Here is an 18,211-nt window from a genome sequence, read left to right as displayed (position 1 = left end):
GTTGTAGTTTACTGTAGTTGTATGCCTTTGTGTAGCCCTGCAAAGCAAGAAATTCGTGTTCTTAACTTTAGCACTTGCCAGTAACGCAACAGGCTTTATTTTTTCTTAAAGCAATGAGCCACAAGGGGCAGTGCACTACAGCGATTTTGTAACTGGGAAGGGGTGTTCATAAGATTAAATCACTGTAACGTATGCAATCATTGACTGTTAAAGGAGGACTAGAACCTTTAGTCTTTTATCACTGTATATTGCAGCCGTTTCATGAACATTAAATGCTTTTTCTTCTTATTATGTAAAATATTATAATAAAGCAATGTTTGATACAGAATCTTGCATATTATAAGCAGTTTTTGCTCACCAAATTCAGTTATACATATATACCATACTCAGAAAAGGGCACCGTGACATAATTTATCACAATAATAATAACATATCATCATTTCACCCATCTTTAGTGGAGACTGTAAGAGTGTGCGTAGTGCGTGTCTGTGTTATTGTAGCATATGGAGAGTATCAGCTGTTCAGAAGCTGTTAATACGTCTCAGTCTGACACTCTGTTTCTGTTTCCTGCCATCGCAGGCCACTGGACTGTATATACAGGGTGACTCCACTGTTTTCATTAGAACATATTTTAATCCATTTCCATAAGCCACCAGAGACAGCAGCAGGCACGCACACTCACACTTACCGTTTTACATAAAATATTCAGTGGAATTTGGGTCTGTCAAACTTTTACATGCTCCCCAGAGATTTCAGAACGTCCCACACTAAACCATCACAGACGGTTTGTTCAAGACACGCATACACGCCACCATTGTTTTTAAACCCTGTCACGACATGGGGTCATACATATATACCATATATATTATATATTTGTATGTACCTATATGTAATAATAATATGCCCCATGTGTTACGTATTTGTTGCTATCGGAACAAAACTTTGTATTTCCAAAATTGTACCTTCAGGAAAAGGAAAAATATTCTTAAAATATAATGGATGTTAGTGTAAAGATTTTTGGAGCACTTACTTTGGCCCATTCATTATAAAATTTTCACACAATGTGTTTACAAATTAGGTAAAAAAAGACAAATGTTTTGCCCCAACAGTGATATGTAAAAATATATAAGTAATCATAATTAATCCAACATATACAGTCATTTTTATGTCAAGTGTCTCATAGTAGTAAAACCTTCACAGGAGAAGGAACAAATGTTCTTTTCAATGGAAGTTAATGTAAAAAGATTTTATCTAAAGTCATTTTTTCCAAAGGCACATTTCTATTGGTCCATTTATCATGAAACTTTGCCACAACATAGTAAGCGGCAGCTGACATTTTCAAATTATGCAAAATATGAGGATAAAAAGTGCCTGTATGTAATAATAGTAATAATGATGATAATAATGTTGTTATATATTATACACCACAGGGCAGTGTTTATAAGGCTACATGACATCTACAGAAGCCCTCATGGTAACCAACATCTAACTACATAAACATTTATAAACCCATTTTATTATTCCAAAAGGCGTCATTTGTCATTAAGGTTGCGTTTGCAGTTTTTAGGTAACACTGAGGGTTGTCAATTGACAGATGTTGTACAGCCCCATTTCCAAAACAGCTGTGATGCTTTGCCAAATGTAAACACAGAATACAATGATGTGCAAGTTTTTTATACCCTACATGTCAAATGTTGAAATTTTATTGTTTTTTGGAAAATATATGCCCATGTTGAATTTGATGCTAACAACACGTTTACAAAAAAGTCTGGACAGGGGCATGTTTATTGCTGTGTTGCACCACCTCTTTTTTTTAACAACACTCTGTATAATTGCTGTAGATTTATGTTGATAAATATTGAGTTATTCTTGAATTGTTGCATTATATGCCTGCACAGTCTGTCACAGAGTGGTGAACCCCTCCCCATCTTCTGAAAGACTCAGCCTCTCTGGGATTATCTTTTTATACCCAATCATGTTACTGACCTTTTTCCCAATTTAACCTAATTAGTTGAGAGATGTTCCACCAGGTGTTTTTTTATCACTTGTAAGATTTAAGCTATGTCACATCAGCATTATATCACTATGATAACACTAAGCTAGAACACTATCACTGAGCTGGGTAGTCAGTTGTTATAATGTGCAGTTTTTACACTCAAGAAAGTGTCTTGACAATCAATATCAGATGACAGATGACAACCCAATGTTATCAAAATATTTTCCAAAAAATATTTTTGCAAAAACAAAAATGTTATATCAATTTGACATCAAAATTGACAAAAGCAGTCTTCATGACAGACATGCTAATTGAGATAAACCTACATAAACATTTGTAAAAGCTTATGTCAGTTGTCATAACGAGCTTATGTAGGTGTCATGTAGCCATATGAACAGCTGTATGTAATAGAAAGTACTATTTGTAATCAAATGTACCATATTTATTATGTGTTTTATATATATATATCATCTCTGTACGAAGAAAAACATGTATGTCCATTTGAACCTTATGTTGTGTGAAAATTTCACAAAGAATCAGCCAATAGAAATGGTCCAAAATGGCTTGGAATAAAATCTCTTGACACTGACTTCCACTGGAAGTAAAGAATGTTTTTGATTATCAATTAGTTTGTGTGTTTGATCATCCATACAAACTAATCACTGTTTACTATTTGAGCCTCCAGGTGGATGAATGAGAAGAAAATATTGAAACATTCACTAGGACAGCTGCTTTCTCTCTCTCCCTCCCTGCTCTCTCTCTCCCTCTCTCCCTCTTTCAGAAGGGATGTTTGTACATGCCTCTCGAGTGTTTATAGCCAAAGCAAGCCATTAATGGCACTCGTTAAACTGCTTATGAAGGAAATGTAAATAGAAGTTGGCTGAGTATATGTTATGACATACTGTAATTCGCTAAGTATTTTTGCTTATCTGTATTTTTGCCAGAGCTGTGCAGGCACAAGCTGATAAAAGCCCTTTTATGGAGCGTACAGGTCGCAGAAGATTCAGATTCAAAGGGACTTTAAACCCACAGCCATTATGTCAATCTGTGAATCTGTTTAATCCAAATTAGCCGGCATTTCTCCGGTCTGAGCTGAAAAACGAGCGTGTTAGAGATTCTAACTGGATTACCCTCTAATCCTCAAATACATAATGATAATCCTGCTGTTAGACAGCCGTAAGCGTTTGTGCTGGATATTGAAATCCTAACCCTCGCTTTGTCCAGACTGCCTGTCTTTGTTATTTTTATTCAGACCCCAGTTCTGTATGAGTAAAAATATTAGTATAAAATTGATAGTTCTGTTTCTAAAATCTGATTAGCTACGCAACATTGAAAGTCATTGTAAAATACCCACTTGTGAACGCACACGTCAGCTGAATTCTGTAATAAGGGCCAAATTATTATTTAAAAGTGTGTCTACCGTTAAAATGTAAAAAACATTTTATATTTTGTAAGCATTTATTTTTATAATTGATACAATTGCTCCTTTTGGCCACCAAAGAACGTATGTAGTTTTTTATTTGAATACAATTCTTATAATTTTCAACAGATGATATGTCATCCAGTTAAAATCATGTTTGTGAGCAATTCCCCTATAAACCACAGTACCTACATTTAAAGTGAGTTGTTCATTCAACCAAATAAGAAACTGTAGAACACCACATTCATATCTGTTTATATCACATCTCTGGTAGGCAGAGCCTGAATAGTAAGTGTGTAACGATTTCAATGCATATCGGCTTCTGAACCAGTGCATTGAAATGTAAACCTCTATCACCGATACATTCCTTCAATCAAATCTAGGCATATGGAAGCAGCATATTTGAGTAACATGGGTAGAAAAAAGTCAGGGCTTATTTTATGGACAATGCTTAAATGAGGAGACTTGGAATTAGATATTGAATTCCATGTATCGTTACACTGGAGAGGGTAATCAGCATACAAAATGAATAAAAGTGACTCAGTCTAAAGCTGACATAACCATGTTGAGTGGGTTCTGGAGATGTTAAAGAAGAGCTGGGATCTTCTGTTCTGGAGGGTTAATGCACACAAGCACCCGTCTTTGAGAGGCTTTTCTGTGTTTACTCAAGAGCTCTATGGGAAAGAGATGTTCAGATAAGGGCAGAGTTCTCGAGATGTTCCGCTGTAGTGTGATCTAGTTACCCATGTGTAAGCTGACCCATCTAACACTAGAGATGAAGGAGATAGTTAAGCATCCATTTCCTTCTGCAGAGATCAGAGAATAAACACTGAAATCATTATTGACCATACTGGACCTACACAACATACACAGAGACCATACAAATTAGGGGCCGGCCGATATGAACACTTTGTCACAGATACTGACACCGATATTAAGGGGTGATAATATGTAACTGATAATATCAACTGATATAATGCAGTAAAAATGTAAATCAGACGCCAATAGTTTTCAGTAAAGAGTGTTACTGACTGAGGTTACTCACAGTTCTCAACGTTCACACTTCAGAAACGCTAATAAACAGCAGAAACACACAGTGTTCATATAAACAATGTTTCTTTCCTTTCTTCCATTCTGCCTTTCTTTCTTTCTTCCTTGCCTTTCTTCTCATCATCCTTCCTTTCTCCCTTTTATTCTTTCTTTCTTTCCTTTTCTTCCGTTCCTTCCTCTTTCCTTTCTACCAATCATTTCTTTCTTCCCTTCTTTCTTCCATTTCAAATCACTCTTTTTTCTTTCCTTTTTCCATTCTTTCTTTTCCACCTTGCTTCCTTTCACCCCTTCCTTTTTCCTTCATTTCTTTCGTCTTCCCCATTGTCATTTCTTCCTAACTCTTTTTACTCTTCCACCTTTTCTTTTCTCTCCTTCTTCATTTATTCTGTCCTTCCATTCTTTCTTTCCTCGATTCTTTTTTACTTCCTTACTAATTTCCTCTCCTTATTCCTACCCTTCTCCTTTGTTCCCTCCTTCCTTACCACTCTTCTTCCACTGTTCCCCTCTTCTCTGCCTTCCTTCTCTTATTTTTCCACATTTCTTCCTTTCCCCCCTTTTTCTCGTCTTCCTTCCTTTTTTCTTCCCTTTCTACCCTTCTTCCTTCTTTCCATTTTTTATCCTTCTTAACCTTCTGCAATCTTTCATTATTTTTTAATCTACCCTTCGTCCATCATTCCTTTCTTCCTTCTGTTTAACTTTATTTCCTTGTTTTAAATGAAAAATAAAAGAATGAATGCATAAATGAATGAAAGAAAGAAAGGAAACATGAACAACTACATTTATTTTAAATTTCTGCAGTTGCTTTATAACCACACTAAAGAAGAGACAAAGTTAATTTAATTGGAGTAAATATGAGATGTGAATAATAACTCTAGTCAGTGTATGAGCTCACAGGTAGAGTGATAGATAATACATGCATGTTTGTGTCAGGGAGAACAGCGGGGGTCTTTAATAACAGACAGTGTGTAATGAAGCAGGAGGATGATGTATGGCTAACATTACACACACATACACACACACTCTCTCTCTGATCACACTAATGAAGCATTGGAAACCACAGCCAGAGGAGTATGACTGTAGATGAGGATGGGGGCGGACCCTCTGTCTGCACATTGTTACACTGTGATAGAATTTAGCGCTCCCCTGAGAGAGACTGCATACATGTAACTGCCTATGGGTGATTACTTATTTCAGAGAAAAAGTTAACAAGTTAACGCAATATACAATTATTCCCTTGTTTAAAAAAAACGCCAAAAGTGCTGTTGTAGTAGTCAAGTCTGATAAATTAACAGGCTCTGTCTTGTCTCGGTCTTGACATCACTCTGAATAGGTTTTAGAGAAGAAAGGACAGAAGAAGGGAATTTCAGTTTTTCCCTCTTTCTGCTTTTTACTTTTTTATTCCAAAAAAAATCTTAATCTGGTCTTGGTCTTGCCACTCTTGGTCTCGGCTTGACACGGACTCGGCTACTACAAAATCTTGATTCAGACATGACTACTACAAAGCTGGGAACCGATAATTGGGGTTAATACTCAGCATTTTTCAGAATTCCTGAATTGGAGCTTTAACTCGTTTCCTTGCCAATAAAGCGCTTTTTGTTATGTATGTGCATAGCTGATGCAGCCAAGATTTAAAAAAAAAAAAAACAAACTTCTGTGGTCTGGCCCAATATCTCCCCACAGCGTTTCCTGATTGCTTGAAATGTGGATGACTCATCGAGTACAACCAGTCAGCACTTCTGTAGCCTGTCTCTATGTCCCACCCCATGTCAAGTAAATCCAATGAAATATGCTTTTCGGTGTTTGTGAGAGATGCGGGAACATGCCACACCTGCTTCACTCTCACAGCGAGATGAAAGATAAGAATGTCGAGGTTGAACGACGCAGTTGCGCAACATACTTGGTCATGTAATTTTGCTCTTTCTAGCCAGACAAATGTGACTGATGCATGCAGCCTGAACTCTGTCCAAAACACCACACTACTTTGCTGCAAGTGAAGTTTCTGTGTATGGAGCACACATGGTGTGGGGACCCATACTGCTTCTTTAGTACTTCAGTTTGAACACATTCTGAATGAAGCAGAGATTTAGTGGGTGGCTAAATATGCACACAAGCCTCCAGAAAGCAGTACATCATTTGTAAAATCTTAACTTATAGTTTTACATTTAATAAATAAGTTATACATAATTTCTGGTCATTTTTATTTCTATTTTTGCTTGTTAAAAGTACAGACAGCTGCAGCTCGCTACTTCCAAAGTCTCCACTGCTCTGTTTAGGCTAAACGGGCCGTTTCCATCATTGAATCATGTGGTGCATTTTTAAGAGCCGTCAAATACATCTGATACATACAACACGCCCAAGTACCGCCTGTTATCACATGAAATACATTTTTGGTAGAACAACAAAATTAAACAAGGGGTCATTCTTATACCTTCATTGTTGTTGCATTTAGGGACAATTTTATGCTTAACGTAATATTTTGACTGGGGTTACATTTACAGTTCTACGTATTTGGTCAGTGTAGGCTTTCTACAGTTTTTAGTCTGTGTAGGCTTTCTCACTTCCACTCATATACTGAGTGCCCTTTCAACACTATGTCTGTTACTTATACTACATACTTGTATTATATAAAAAAAGTTTGTTTATAAATGTTTTGAATTTAGTTTTTTGAGCTTCATTCTTCCTACAAATGTCACTGACTACTAAACGTCATTGAGAGCTATTTATTTATTTTCATCTGTTTAAAGATAACTTACGCAAAGGCTCTTTATGCAGCCTATACTGTCTACAGCTCAAAGTACTTTGTTTCTTATAATGTTCCCATAATTATTTAATATAAGTTTTGAGTAAGAGTTACATTATTTTCAGTTTTCACACTACAAACATCAAATTTATGGTAAATGAATATCGGCTATTGGTGTCCCTGATTACTAACAACTGGCCCTGAAAAAACTATATTGGTTGACCTCTGCTACAAAGTCTCTGTCTTGGTTGAGACTTGAGTACAACAAAGTCTTAGTCTTGACTCAGACACAACTACTACAAAGTCTCAATCTTAACCCTGACTCAACTACTACAAAGTCTCCATCTTGATCTGGATCCGACTACTACAAAGTCTTAAAGGGAAATGCCACCGATGTTGCAAATTTACTTAATCATTCAACCGTTTAGATGTAAACAAAATCATTCAGAGTGGTTTGGGGTGAAATGTGCCTTTCTAGAGAAATTTAACGAGTCAAAATTGTTCACCCTTATAGAACTAGAAACCAGACGTCCACATGTCTACACTACAAATATCATTTTATCTGCTATCCAAAATTACCGGTGAACTTACATGTGTCTTATACATTTTTATAAGTCACGCAGATAATGGTAAAATAGTGCTAAATTAAAAAAAGTATGTTTTTTGGATACTATTCTTTCCTTACAACGCCTTGCATGTACCTCTTCACCCTGCACGACTTCTGTGTTGTTTGAGTTGGCGGTGTTGTGTTGCGCATCGCGGTGTCAACAAAACTCATAGCTTATGTCAGTAATGTTATTCATCAGAGGAACTGTGATAGATCACAGTTGCATCTCACTGTCCTAACGCATAAACTGGTGAGCAGAGTAGCAAGCAGTTTGTTGCTGACACCTTCATTTTCCATTCGCCCTGGGTTCTTATACTTCGGCGCCGGTGTTGTATCCGATTCAGTTCCACCTCAAACTCACGTTCCCTTTGACGAATCAGGTCTTCAGGCGCACTAAACAGATAACAACACCAATCGACACTGGAACTATGGAAAGCGAAAAGGTTTAAAAAAGACTGAATGGCCATGTTTACACCCAATCCCCAATATAAATTCACCCAAGATAACACTGCATAATCCATCAAAAATATTATTTTCAATTCGAGTAAACAGTAAACAATCGTACTGATAAATACGTTTTGGACTGTTCGTCGCCGATTGGGCGAATACAGCTGCCGTACAAACTTTTTTTAAACCTTTTCACTTTCCATAGTTCCAGTGTTGCCTGGCACTGTTATCTGTTAAGTAAATGCCAAGGACCCGAGGACCTGATTAGTCAAAGGGAACATGATTTTGAGGATGAACTGAATTGGATACAACACCAATGTTAGCCGTTTTGAATGGCTGTAGCTACAGGCTAGTAACTACAAAAGCACGTTAGCTTGTGTGCATTGATCTCACTTAAGAATGCGGTTTTGACAGGAAATATGAAAGTAATCCTGGAGTAGTAGTTTTTATTACCAAAACTTTATAACAAAACTATCACAAAACAATGTCTCAGGTGTTAAGCAACACATTTATCAATATTTTGTGTAATAACTTAATGGGATGTAGCTTTTAGAGCCATTAAATGCTTCAGATGTCTGATTCCTAGTACTACAATGGTAAACAATTCTCTGTAAATTTCTCTAGAAAGGTGTATTTGACACGGAACCACTGTTGGTCTTTTTGATTGATGATTTTGTTTACATCTAAACCATTGAATGATTAAGTCATTTTGCAAAATTGGTGGAGTTCCCCTTTAACTCTGACTGTGAAGGCAAGACAATCTCAGTTTTATCTTGCTTACTGTATTTACAAAAAATTAGGCTTGGGGGGAAAAATCGATTTTATAAATTTTAATTTACAATGTAATGTTGACGGAACGCAAAAGGCGGAACTTGGAAGTGCGGAAATGCAGCACTTGGACAGTCTGTGACGGCGCATAACAAAAACACAACTGGATGAGCGAGAAATTCGATCAGCTCCCTCTGCATTAAAAGCTAGGTTAGGTCAGGAGTCGCAACCCAAATGTTAAGAAGAGCCATTTTGTCCTTTCAACAAAAATCAAACCACCTTGGGAGCCACAACATTTTATGTCCAGTATGTCTCAGTATGTGCTAATGTCTTAGTATAGGCTAAAAAATATAAAGGAAAACGCAGACCAACTTTGTTCTGCTTTAAGCTTTAGCCGCTTTCCTCCCATCTCCGACAGAATACTTTTCCTCAAAAGTGTAATAGTTTCCTGTAAAATGTCTCTCAACGTTCAACTGTTTTACGAGGCTGAAAATGTTGCGAAGATGAAGTCAGCTTCTCTTTCGAATTTTCCCGTTCCACCTTAAATTCTGACTGAGGCGCCGAAAGTAAATGCAGCACCATTTAAGGTGGAACGGGAAAATTAAAAAGAGAAGCTGACTTCATCTTCGCAATTTTTTAGTGTTAGGCAGTCTCTCATTGCAGATTTAACATAACAGGAAACCAACTGCGCTGCTTATAAATGCAAGTAAGTCCATTTATCTCCAAATGTTCATCTTAAATCTCTCTTTGCCTTTTCATTAGCTACTAGCCAGGCGAGACTACGTTGCTCTGTGACCTGCAGTCTGCACGCCAGTTCTCAGTCGTTGAGAACCAGGGCTTTCGTGCTATGCTGCACATGTCCCTTCTCAAAGATATTTTACTGACACAGCGATCCCCCCACTCTCTACAACCAGACCAAAACAGAAGTTATAAAATCACTAAAGAAAACGGTTAGGACAGCTGTAACATGTGCAGCGCTGACATCCATAGCCACTGGATCTTATGTCACCGTAACAGCGCATTTTATCACAGATGAGTAGCAGTCAGTGTCTCATGTGCTCCAAACAAGAGCAGTGAATGAGAGCCTTCTAGTTTACTTGTCACATCACTTCCATTTGTTCTATTAATAAAAGATTTTGGAAGTAAATTCATTATGGATCATTACAAATGCTTTAAAAGTACCAGGTGAGAAATAAGAAATCTTGTATAGAAAAAAAAAGATGCATCAAGATGCATCGATAATCGTTTCGCAATCGCATCGCAGCCCTCTGAATCGTAATCGTAATCAAATCGAATCGTGAGGTGCGTAGAGATTCCCACCCCTACTAAAAATCATTTTAATATACCAAAAAATGATAAATATCATTACAAGACAATGTAAAGATTAGTTCACTAACTAGTTTTACTCGTTTAACTAATGGCTCGATAAATCAAACAGATTGAACAGGATTGCACAGATTGTATACATTTGTGACCACAGATAAAAATGCCAATGGTTGTATTGTTTCATTAATGGTGGCTGAAAAATCTTGTTCAAAAGATGTGAAAAGTAAATGAAAAGTCCTCCACTGTTAGCTTTAGCTCATCTGAAGGGGCAGCTTGTCACTAAAACCTCCTTTATAGCAGACATGAAAACCTGAAGTCTGTTCATTTTTGAACACTTTGTGCCTCTAAATGTTCTTTTGTGCTAGTCTGTTCAAACAAGTCCAAAAGTATTGAGACTACCAGTTAGCCTGAGCTGAAAGCTTGACAGGCAAAGCAACAGCAACTGTGTGACAATGAATCAGTGCTGAATCATTGGTGTAATATTGATAGTTTATCCACTGCAGTTCAGTGGGGTGTCCAGTGAAAGAGTTGTAGATCAGCTGGTTTGATCGATCAATACAAAGCTATACTGTTCTAATATCAGTGGTATTGATCTCCTGTATAAAAGCCTCACCCCCTGAATTCATCTCCACACTCCACACACACTTTATGAATTCTATTATACCAATTGTCCTTCACAACATATTATTAATTGAGAAATAGAAATGGTAGCAGCACTGCTGTCTCTGGTCCTTGCACCAACATAACACACACTAAGATGCCACCAACATGTCAGCGTCACTACGGTGCTGAGAATGCTTCTCCACCCAAATAATACCTACTCTGTAGTTATGGTCCTGGCCATTAAACAAAAAGGTGAAAGGGGGATAAGAATTATGCAGAGAAACAGATGGTGTTATGGTAGAACACTCTCTATATATATGTATGTATGTGTGTGTGTGTGTGTGTGTGTGTGTGTGTGTGTGTGTGTGTATATATACACATATATAATACACACATATATATATATATATATATATAGAGAGAGAGAGAGAGAGAGAGAAAGACAGAAAGATAAAGATAGATAAGAGAAAGAGGTAGAGAGAGTGAGACAGAGATAAAGAGATAAAGAGAAAGAGAAATGAGAGTGAGAGCTAAGAAAAAAACAGAAAAAGAAAGATAATGAGAGGGAACAGAGAGATGAGAGAGATGAACAGACAGATTATCCATTGCTTGCTGTGGCTCTCTCTCACCTGCACCGACACATGAACACAAACACTACATACAGACAGAAGGACACACCTGTCCATCACACTGAGGACCAATCAGAAAGAAAGGAATACGAAAAAGGAGGGGCAATGACAGAGAAGGGCAGACGTTTCTCTTCGAGGGGATTTTGCACTCCAGCAAACAAAGGAAAAAAGCAACAGTCACCTGCAGTCTCGGGGGGCCGTGTCCAGAGCGTAAGCTCTGATATTAAGACACAGATTGCATTCGCTCGGGTCACTGTGTGTCAGATGATATTAGACAGCCGACACAGAAAAAACAACAACTCCCATCAGGCCGAGGGGCAAAAAGAATATTTTCATTTTCATCCCTTTATTGAATGGATGCTATGGGGAATACATCTGTATGGAACAGCGAGCAAATTTCACTCTCACAACAAAAGAGAGAAAGAACGCAATCACACAGACGGAGCATCCTCTGAGAAATCCCCTTTCATTTTCATACAAACACTGAAAAAAAAAAAAGTGTGGTGACACTGTCTGTCAAACTGAGGACATTGTAAAGGCCACCACCAGGGCTTAAAGTGATGTTTCACCACATTTCCAAACTTACATTAGAATTAAATGGTTAAAATGCGTTGTCAGAGTCAGAATTGTTCACAGTGGTGGTGAAAGGAACCAGATGTCCACCTCTAAAAGCTCACTCACAGAAAGTTATTACATGAAATGGTTATGAACACACGGCCTGATGTCTGAGACACTGTTTTACGATAGTTTTACAATATGACTTTGATCTAAAAACATATATATTTTTTTCAATTCATTCATAATGCAAAGGTACATGTAAGATAAATTAGTCTAGTAGTAATAGTATTTTATAATCATCAACATTTCATATAAAAACTCAGAAAAAAAAAGTCTATATTTGTGTTGTAGACATCACGACCGATGGTTCCTATCACCACCACTGTAAAGAAATCGGTAAGGAACACTTCAAAATGTTTTAACACAATTTTTATTTATTTTTAGTGCATGTATGTCTGTAGGTGTACATGGTATTTTAACTACTTCATGTTTTTACTTACAATTTACAAATCTATTTGTAATAGTTTATACTGCAGTGTCTTTAATGTATTTAAGCTTTTCTGATTTCTGATTCCCTCATCAGTCTCCCTAATCCCTTGTGTTAAGCATGATTCACCTGAGAATTCCTCAGGCATATAAAGCACTTCCCAGTCTCAGTGGTGTACACAGACTTCCAATGGAATGAAGGATTTACGCCCAAATGACCAACAAAGACATGTATGTAGCCCCACACAGTTACACAGCACTACTGCCTTACTGCTTTCCTTATTTTTTATTCTCTGTCTCTGTACAGCCGCATCGTATATTTTTCTTAAATTAATGAATTAATAAATGTCTTACTGTCCACATTTAAAATGGTAAATGTTCTTTGGTCCAGATATTCTCTCATGACAAATCTGAGGAAAAATTTATACATTCAATCAAACCATCTGTCTACAAAGTTTTTATCATTTCAATTCAATTTATGAATAATTCAGTATTTTGGTCATAGACTATAGTTTATTAAGACAACAATAGAAAATCCTGATTTGATTGTGAATAGAAGCACGAAAACTACTACAAAAATCTAAATGTAACTGGTATTGTTTGATGTTTAGATAAGGTATAACTATAAATTATTTCAACACTCTTGCCATACTAACTGTAGATGTTGGACATGAAAGGGTTAATAATTGATTTTGAATGTTCTTTTGTGGTAATATATGTTGTTATATTTTGTTTTGTGTTCCATGTTTATACAGTGTTAATAAGTTAAAGGGGCAATGTGTTGTGTAATCCTGTATGAAAACCGACAGTAAACAGGGCAACATCGCTGAGTGAACGACTCCGTCAGGATTGCACTGATACATCAGAGGGCCTTAACATCAACTGTTACTATGGTTCCACAGATTTATTAATATCATCAGGGAAAATCTCATCAGGTCAAGTATTTTATATTTTTAAAAACACACAGTCCTAATGTGAGGACAATCAAAAGTGAGAGCATGATAGTACAACTGACAGAAAGAGAGAGTAGGTGAAAGACAGAATAAACAGAAGAAAGAGAAGAAAGAACAATAAACAAAGAAAAATTAAGTAAAAAAGAATTAAGAAAAAAGAGTGAATATAGAAAAAGAAGGAAAATGGAAAAAAGTAAGAAGAAAAAAGTAAAAAGAAAGGAAAGAGGTCAGTCAGTCAGTTAGTGTAGAGGTGAACGGGTGAATTAGAGATGAATATGCAAGTCAGATGCTGGTTTTGAGGAGAAACTGCAGTGCTGTGTTTGTTTCCTGCTGTAAACTCTGTGCTCAGTAATGAGAGAGAATGAGTATCTGGCAGAGGGGGATAATAACGGCTCTAACAGTGATGAACGGTGGGTTTAACAGTGTAACACTACAGCCTAATACAGGTGTATGATGATTATGATGCAGGAACAAATAAAACTATCCACATAGCTCTGAATGTAACAAACTGACCATCATTCAACCCATTCAGCCATCACTGTATAAGAAAACAGCAATACACGATCACAAAAAAAGCAACACTTCCACCTACACCAGCAGTGCTCATGTAAGTATGCTTAGATAGATGTGCTCTAAGAAGTCTGCTCAGACAGGTGTGTTAAGACAGGTGTGTTCTGAAGAGATGTGTTCAGGCTGGTTTGTCACAAAAAATGCGCTCAGGCAGATGCGCTCAGGCAAGTGTGCTTAGACAGCTGTGATCTGTAGAGATGTGTTCAAGCTGGTTTAAACTGTGTGCTCCGGCAGGTGTGCATAGGTACGTTACCTGTAGGAGGAGCTGCCCCACGCTCCGTGTTTGTCTGTCAGGATGTTGACGATTTTCTGGATGAGCTGGGTGGCGGTCACATGATCTCTGTACTTGGCCGCTCTGATCAGGTGATCACACATCTTCTCCTCATCGCGTTTATCAGCAGAATATTGAGCACACTGAGACTGCAAAGAAACAAAAACATAACATAAATATATGTTTTTAATACTGGCAATTTCTTGTATACTGCCTCTTATACGAAAATAGCTCCAGCAGCTTAAAGTGCCCATTGTCATTGCTTAGCAACTGCTGGTCAGTGAAACGATATCAGTATAATGACAAATCATTCTGTTATCAGATATAAAAACCATGCTTTTTACCCTATTAGACTGTGTGGGTGCAGCTAAGTGTTCATTGTTATGCACATATTTTATCCTTAAGCACAACTGCTTTGTAAAGTAAGTCTTGCTGTCTATTCTATAACCTGAAGCTGCATACTACTGCATATTTTTATATTGTGTATTTATTTATTTTACCTTTTACTGCATTTTGTATTTTCTGTTTTGCACAAATAAACGTATTGTATCTGAAATAATTTGACGTATATTATTAAAGTTACTCTTATTGGCCTACAGTGATTAAATTTTGTACAGTTATTTCACTAATGAACATCTTACAATAAACATTTTGATATGACATGTCATCTTCACACTTTTATGCATAATCAAATGTGGATATTCTACTGCTTTGTCAAAAATTAATAATCAGAATACTGAATTTAATGATGAATTAAGTAATAAAATCTCATTTTCAGCAAAATGGATTTGGGTAAAATTTTGCAAATATTTTCAAATCTTCAGCTATTCAGCATGTAATGTTAACATAATTCACAATTTAGGCATCCATGCACTCTTTCATGCATTCATACATTCATGCATAACAGTATTTTGTGTGGGTTGTATGTAACACTAGTGCATCTCTCAATTTAAGATGAGAAAATGAGTAAATCGTCTATTTAAATAAAAAAAGCAGCTTCCCAGACGAGAAGAAAACTCAAAGCAGTTTGAGATCCAGATTCTGATGCCTGTGTGTGTGTGTAACTCTATACACACAGGAAACAAATGGAACTCTGGGTCATTTCCAAGCTGTTGTCACAGTGATTAATAACACTGGACACGTATTTGCTAATGCCTTTGGGCTACGCTAAAAATGTGGAAAATACCCATGATGCATAGGGGCACATTTTTCTTTGTCAGAATTTGTTATCAGAAGGCCTTTGAACCCAGGCCTGATGTATAACAAAGCACCTCACATTGCAAATATCTCTCTGATAAAAGAAACTTTACCTAGTGTTAGCTTTCAATAACAAACAAAACAAACACACAAACAAAACACTTCTACTGCATCAAAACTACAAATCAAATCAATGTATTTGTAAATAATTTGTAATAAATGTAACTCTATCTGTGGATTCACATTTCCTAACTCACAACTTATTATATTATTACAACATTAGTGTCATAATGTAGTTTCATAGTGGTTACTGAAAAGTTCATAGATCCCGAATCATTCGTAGTAGTTACCACATAATTCACAGTAGATCCTGGATCATTCATAGTAGTTACCACAAAATTCACAGTAGATCCTGAATCGTTCATAGTAGTTATCGCATAATTCACAGCAGATCCTGACTCATTCATTGTAGTTACTGAATAATTTACATTAGACGCTGAATCATTCCTAGTAGTTACCGAATAATTTACGGTAGATCCTGAATCATTCATTGTAGTTACTGAATAATTTACAGTAGATCCTGAATCATTCATTGTAGTTACTGAATAATTCACAATAGATCCTGAATCATTCATAGTAGTTACTGAATAATTCACTGTAGATCCTGAATCACTCATAGTATTCACTGAATAAATCACAGTAGATCCTAAATCATTCATAGTAGTTACTGAATACTTCACAGTTGATCTGAATCATAAATAGTAGTTACCGAATAATTTATGGTAGATCCTGACTCATTCATTGTAGCTACTGAATAATTTACAGTAGATCCTGAATCATTCATAGTAGTTACTGAATAATTCACAATAGATCCTGAATCACTCATAGTACTCACTGAATAATTCACAGTAGATCCTGAATCATTCATAGTAGTTATTGAATAATTCACAGCAGATCCTCAATTATTCATAGTAGTTACTAAATAATTTACAGTAGATCCTGACTCATTCACAGTAGTTACTGAATAATTCACAGTAGATCCTCAATCATTCACAGTAGTCACTGAATATTTTACAGTAGATCCTCATTCATAGTCATTAATGAATAATTTACAGTAGATTCTGAATTTTATTTATTAATTTTAGTGCTGCAGTTTGATTGTTTTTTTTGTCTGGGGGGTGGCAGGGTGGCTAATGCTTAAAGCAGTAGTCAAGATAGTTGAGATGACTGTTGCCACATGTGTGCTATGTTTTAGTTTGTTTTAAAATCTTGTGTTAGGAACGTACTTAAGTGTCATTTTCTTTTTTTTTTATATCAGAACACTTTCCTAACTTTGTTTATAGTTAGGAAATGTCTCTCATGCTAGGGGTGAGCTTTGTTTTGGTTAACTACCTGTGCATTTTTGACCATGTTTTATGAAAGACTGCAGCTCTTGTGTTGGGGGTGTGTTTGCTGGGTGTTCTTCCAGTATGTTCCTTAAGTCTGTTCACAGGAGTCCTTGTTTCATGTGTTAAGAGTTGTGCTTTTATTTGGTAAATCTTGCCAGCTTCAGTTTACAAGAGCTACTTGATTATTTGTACCACATGGTACCACCTTGCAAACAGGTAAGGGGCGTACATATATATTGGTTTGTACTCGGTGTGTCTAGTTCCCTAGGCCAGAGGGTTGAGTAAGCGTAATTCATATCAGTGAATAACTCTGTAACACCGTTGATACTGAAGGTAATTTACAGTATTTACTAAATAATTTACAGTGGTTACTGAATAATAAGCCTTAACATTAACCCTCTGAGGCTGATCAGTGGGGCTTTAATTACTTAAAGCTTTATTACATTTACTACAAGTAATGATGGACCTCAGAGATCACCAGTGTGCAGTTTCAGGGGTTAACAAAACACAAGCGTGATGAAAATACAGTGCTTTTCAATTCAATCCAGACAAAAGGCCCAAACTAAGCACACAAAACACAGAAAGCATGGCGACTCTCTCTTTTGTTTCCCCTCTTTTATTCTTACAGTCTGTGATGCAATGTCTAGCAAACAGCAATCAAGCCAAAAGGTTACAGAAGCGAAGTGCAGCTTTTCTTAATGCAATTCCCTCAGCTCCATCCATTGTGCGTTATGGGTCCAAATTGAATTAGGCTCAGACTGGAGCACAGATAGAGCAGTATAAACCTGCTGCTTCAGAGAGAGCCCTGGCAGAGCCTGCAGTAAACACAGCAAAATGCCGTCTAATGGGCCCTCCTCTCCAATTTAGCCCTCCACTCTTCACTTATGACAGAAAATCCATAGAGATGAATCGCATTAGCCAGAGCTAGCCTTTCCCTAATTATCAATCTACGTCTCATTCTGTGGCGCTTAACTGCGCGCTGACCTTAAAGCAAAGCCAAAATCACCCAAAGAATTCAGCCTGAATGCATAAACGTTAACCTATCTGACTGTCTGCCACGGCTGCGGGAATATAGATGAAAGGGCGAGTGAAAGAGAGCGAGAGAGAGAGTGTAATTTGTCTCCGGTCTACACAGAAGGTCAAGTCCGGGTAAAAAGATTGAACGGTTGAGATGGGAAACACCAGCCAGAGGGAATGAAATG

General features: G+C 36.9%; 1 protein-coding gene across 2 annotated transcripts in view; it reads right to left on the bottom strand.

The window, feature by feature from the left end:
- lrba (LPS responsive beige-like anchor protein) overlaps nucleotides 1-18,211 on the bottom strand; it is a 346,257-nt gene that overhangs the window by 149,894 nt on the left and 178,152 nt on the right. For both annotated transcript variants that reach the window (XM_036583833.1, XM_036583835.1), the window contains exon 36: nucleotides 14,407-14,573. In XM_036583833.1, coding sequence (XP_036439726.1) covers nucleotides 14,407-14,573 — 167 coding nt within the window. The remainder of the gene's footprint in view (nucleotides 1-14,406; nucleotides 14,574-18,211) is intronic.

This window comes from Colossoma macropomum, unplaced genomic scaffold (genome assembly GCF_904425465.1).
Source record: "Colossoma macropomum unplaced genomic scaffold, Colossoma_macropomum, whole genome shotgun sequence".
Classification (NCBI taxonomy): Eukaryota; Metazoa; Chordata; class Actinopteri; order Characiformes; family Serrasalmidae; genus Colossoma; species Colossoma macropomum.
The sequence above is the reverse complement of the archived record's forward strand: the minus strand, read 5'-3'. Positions and strand labels throughout refer to the sequence as shown.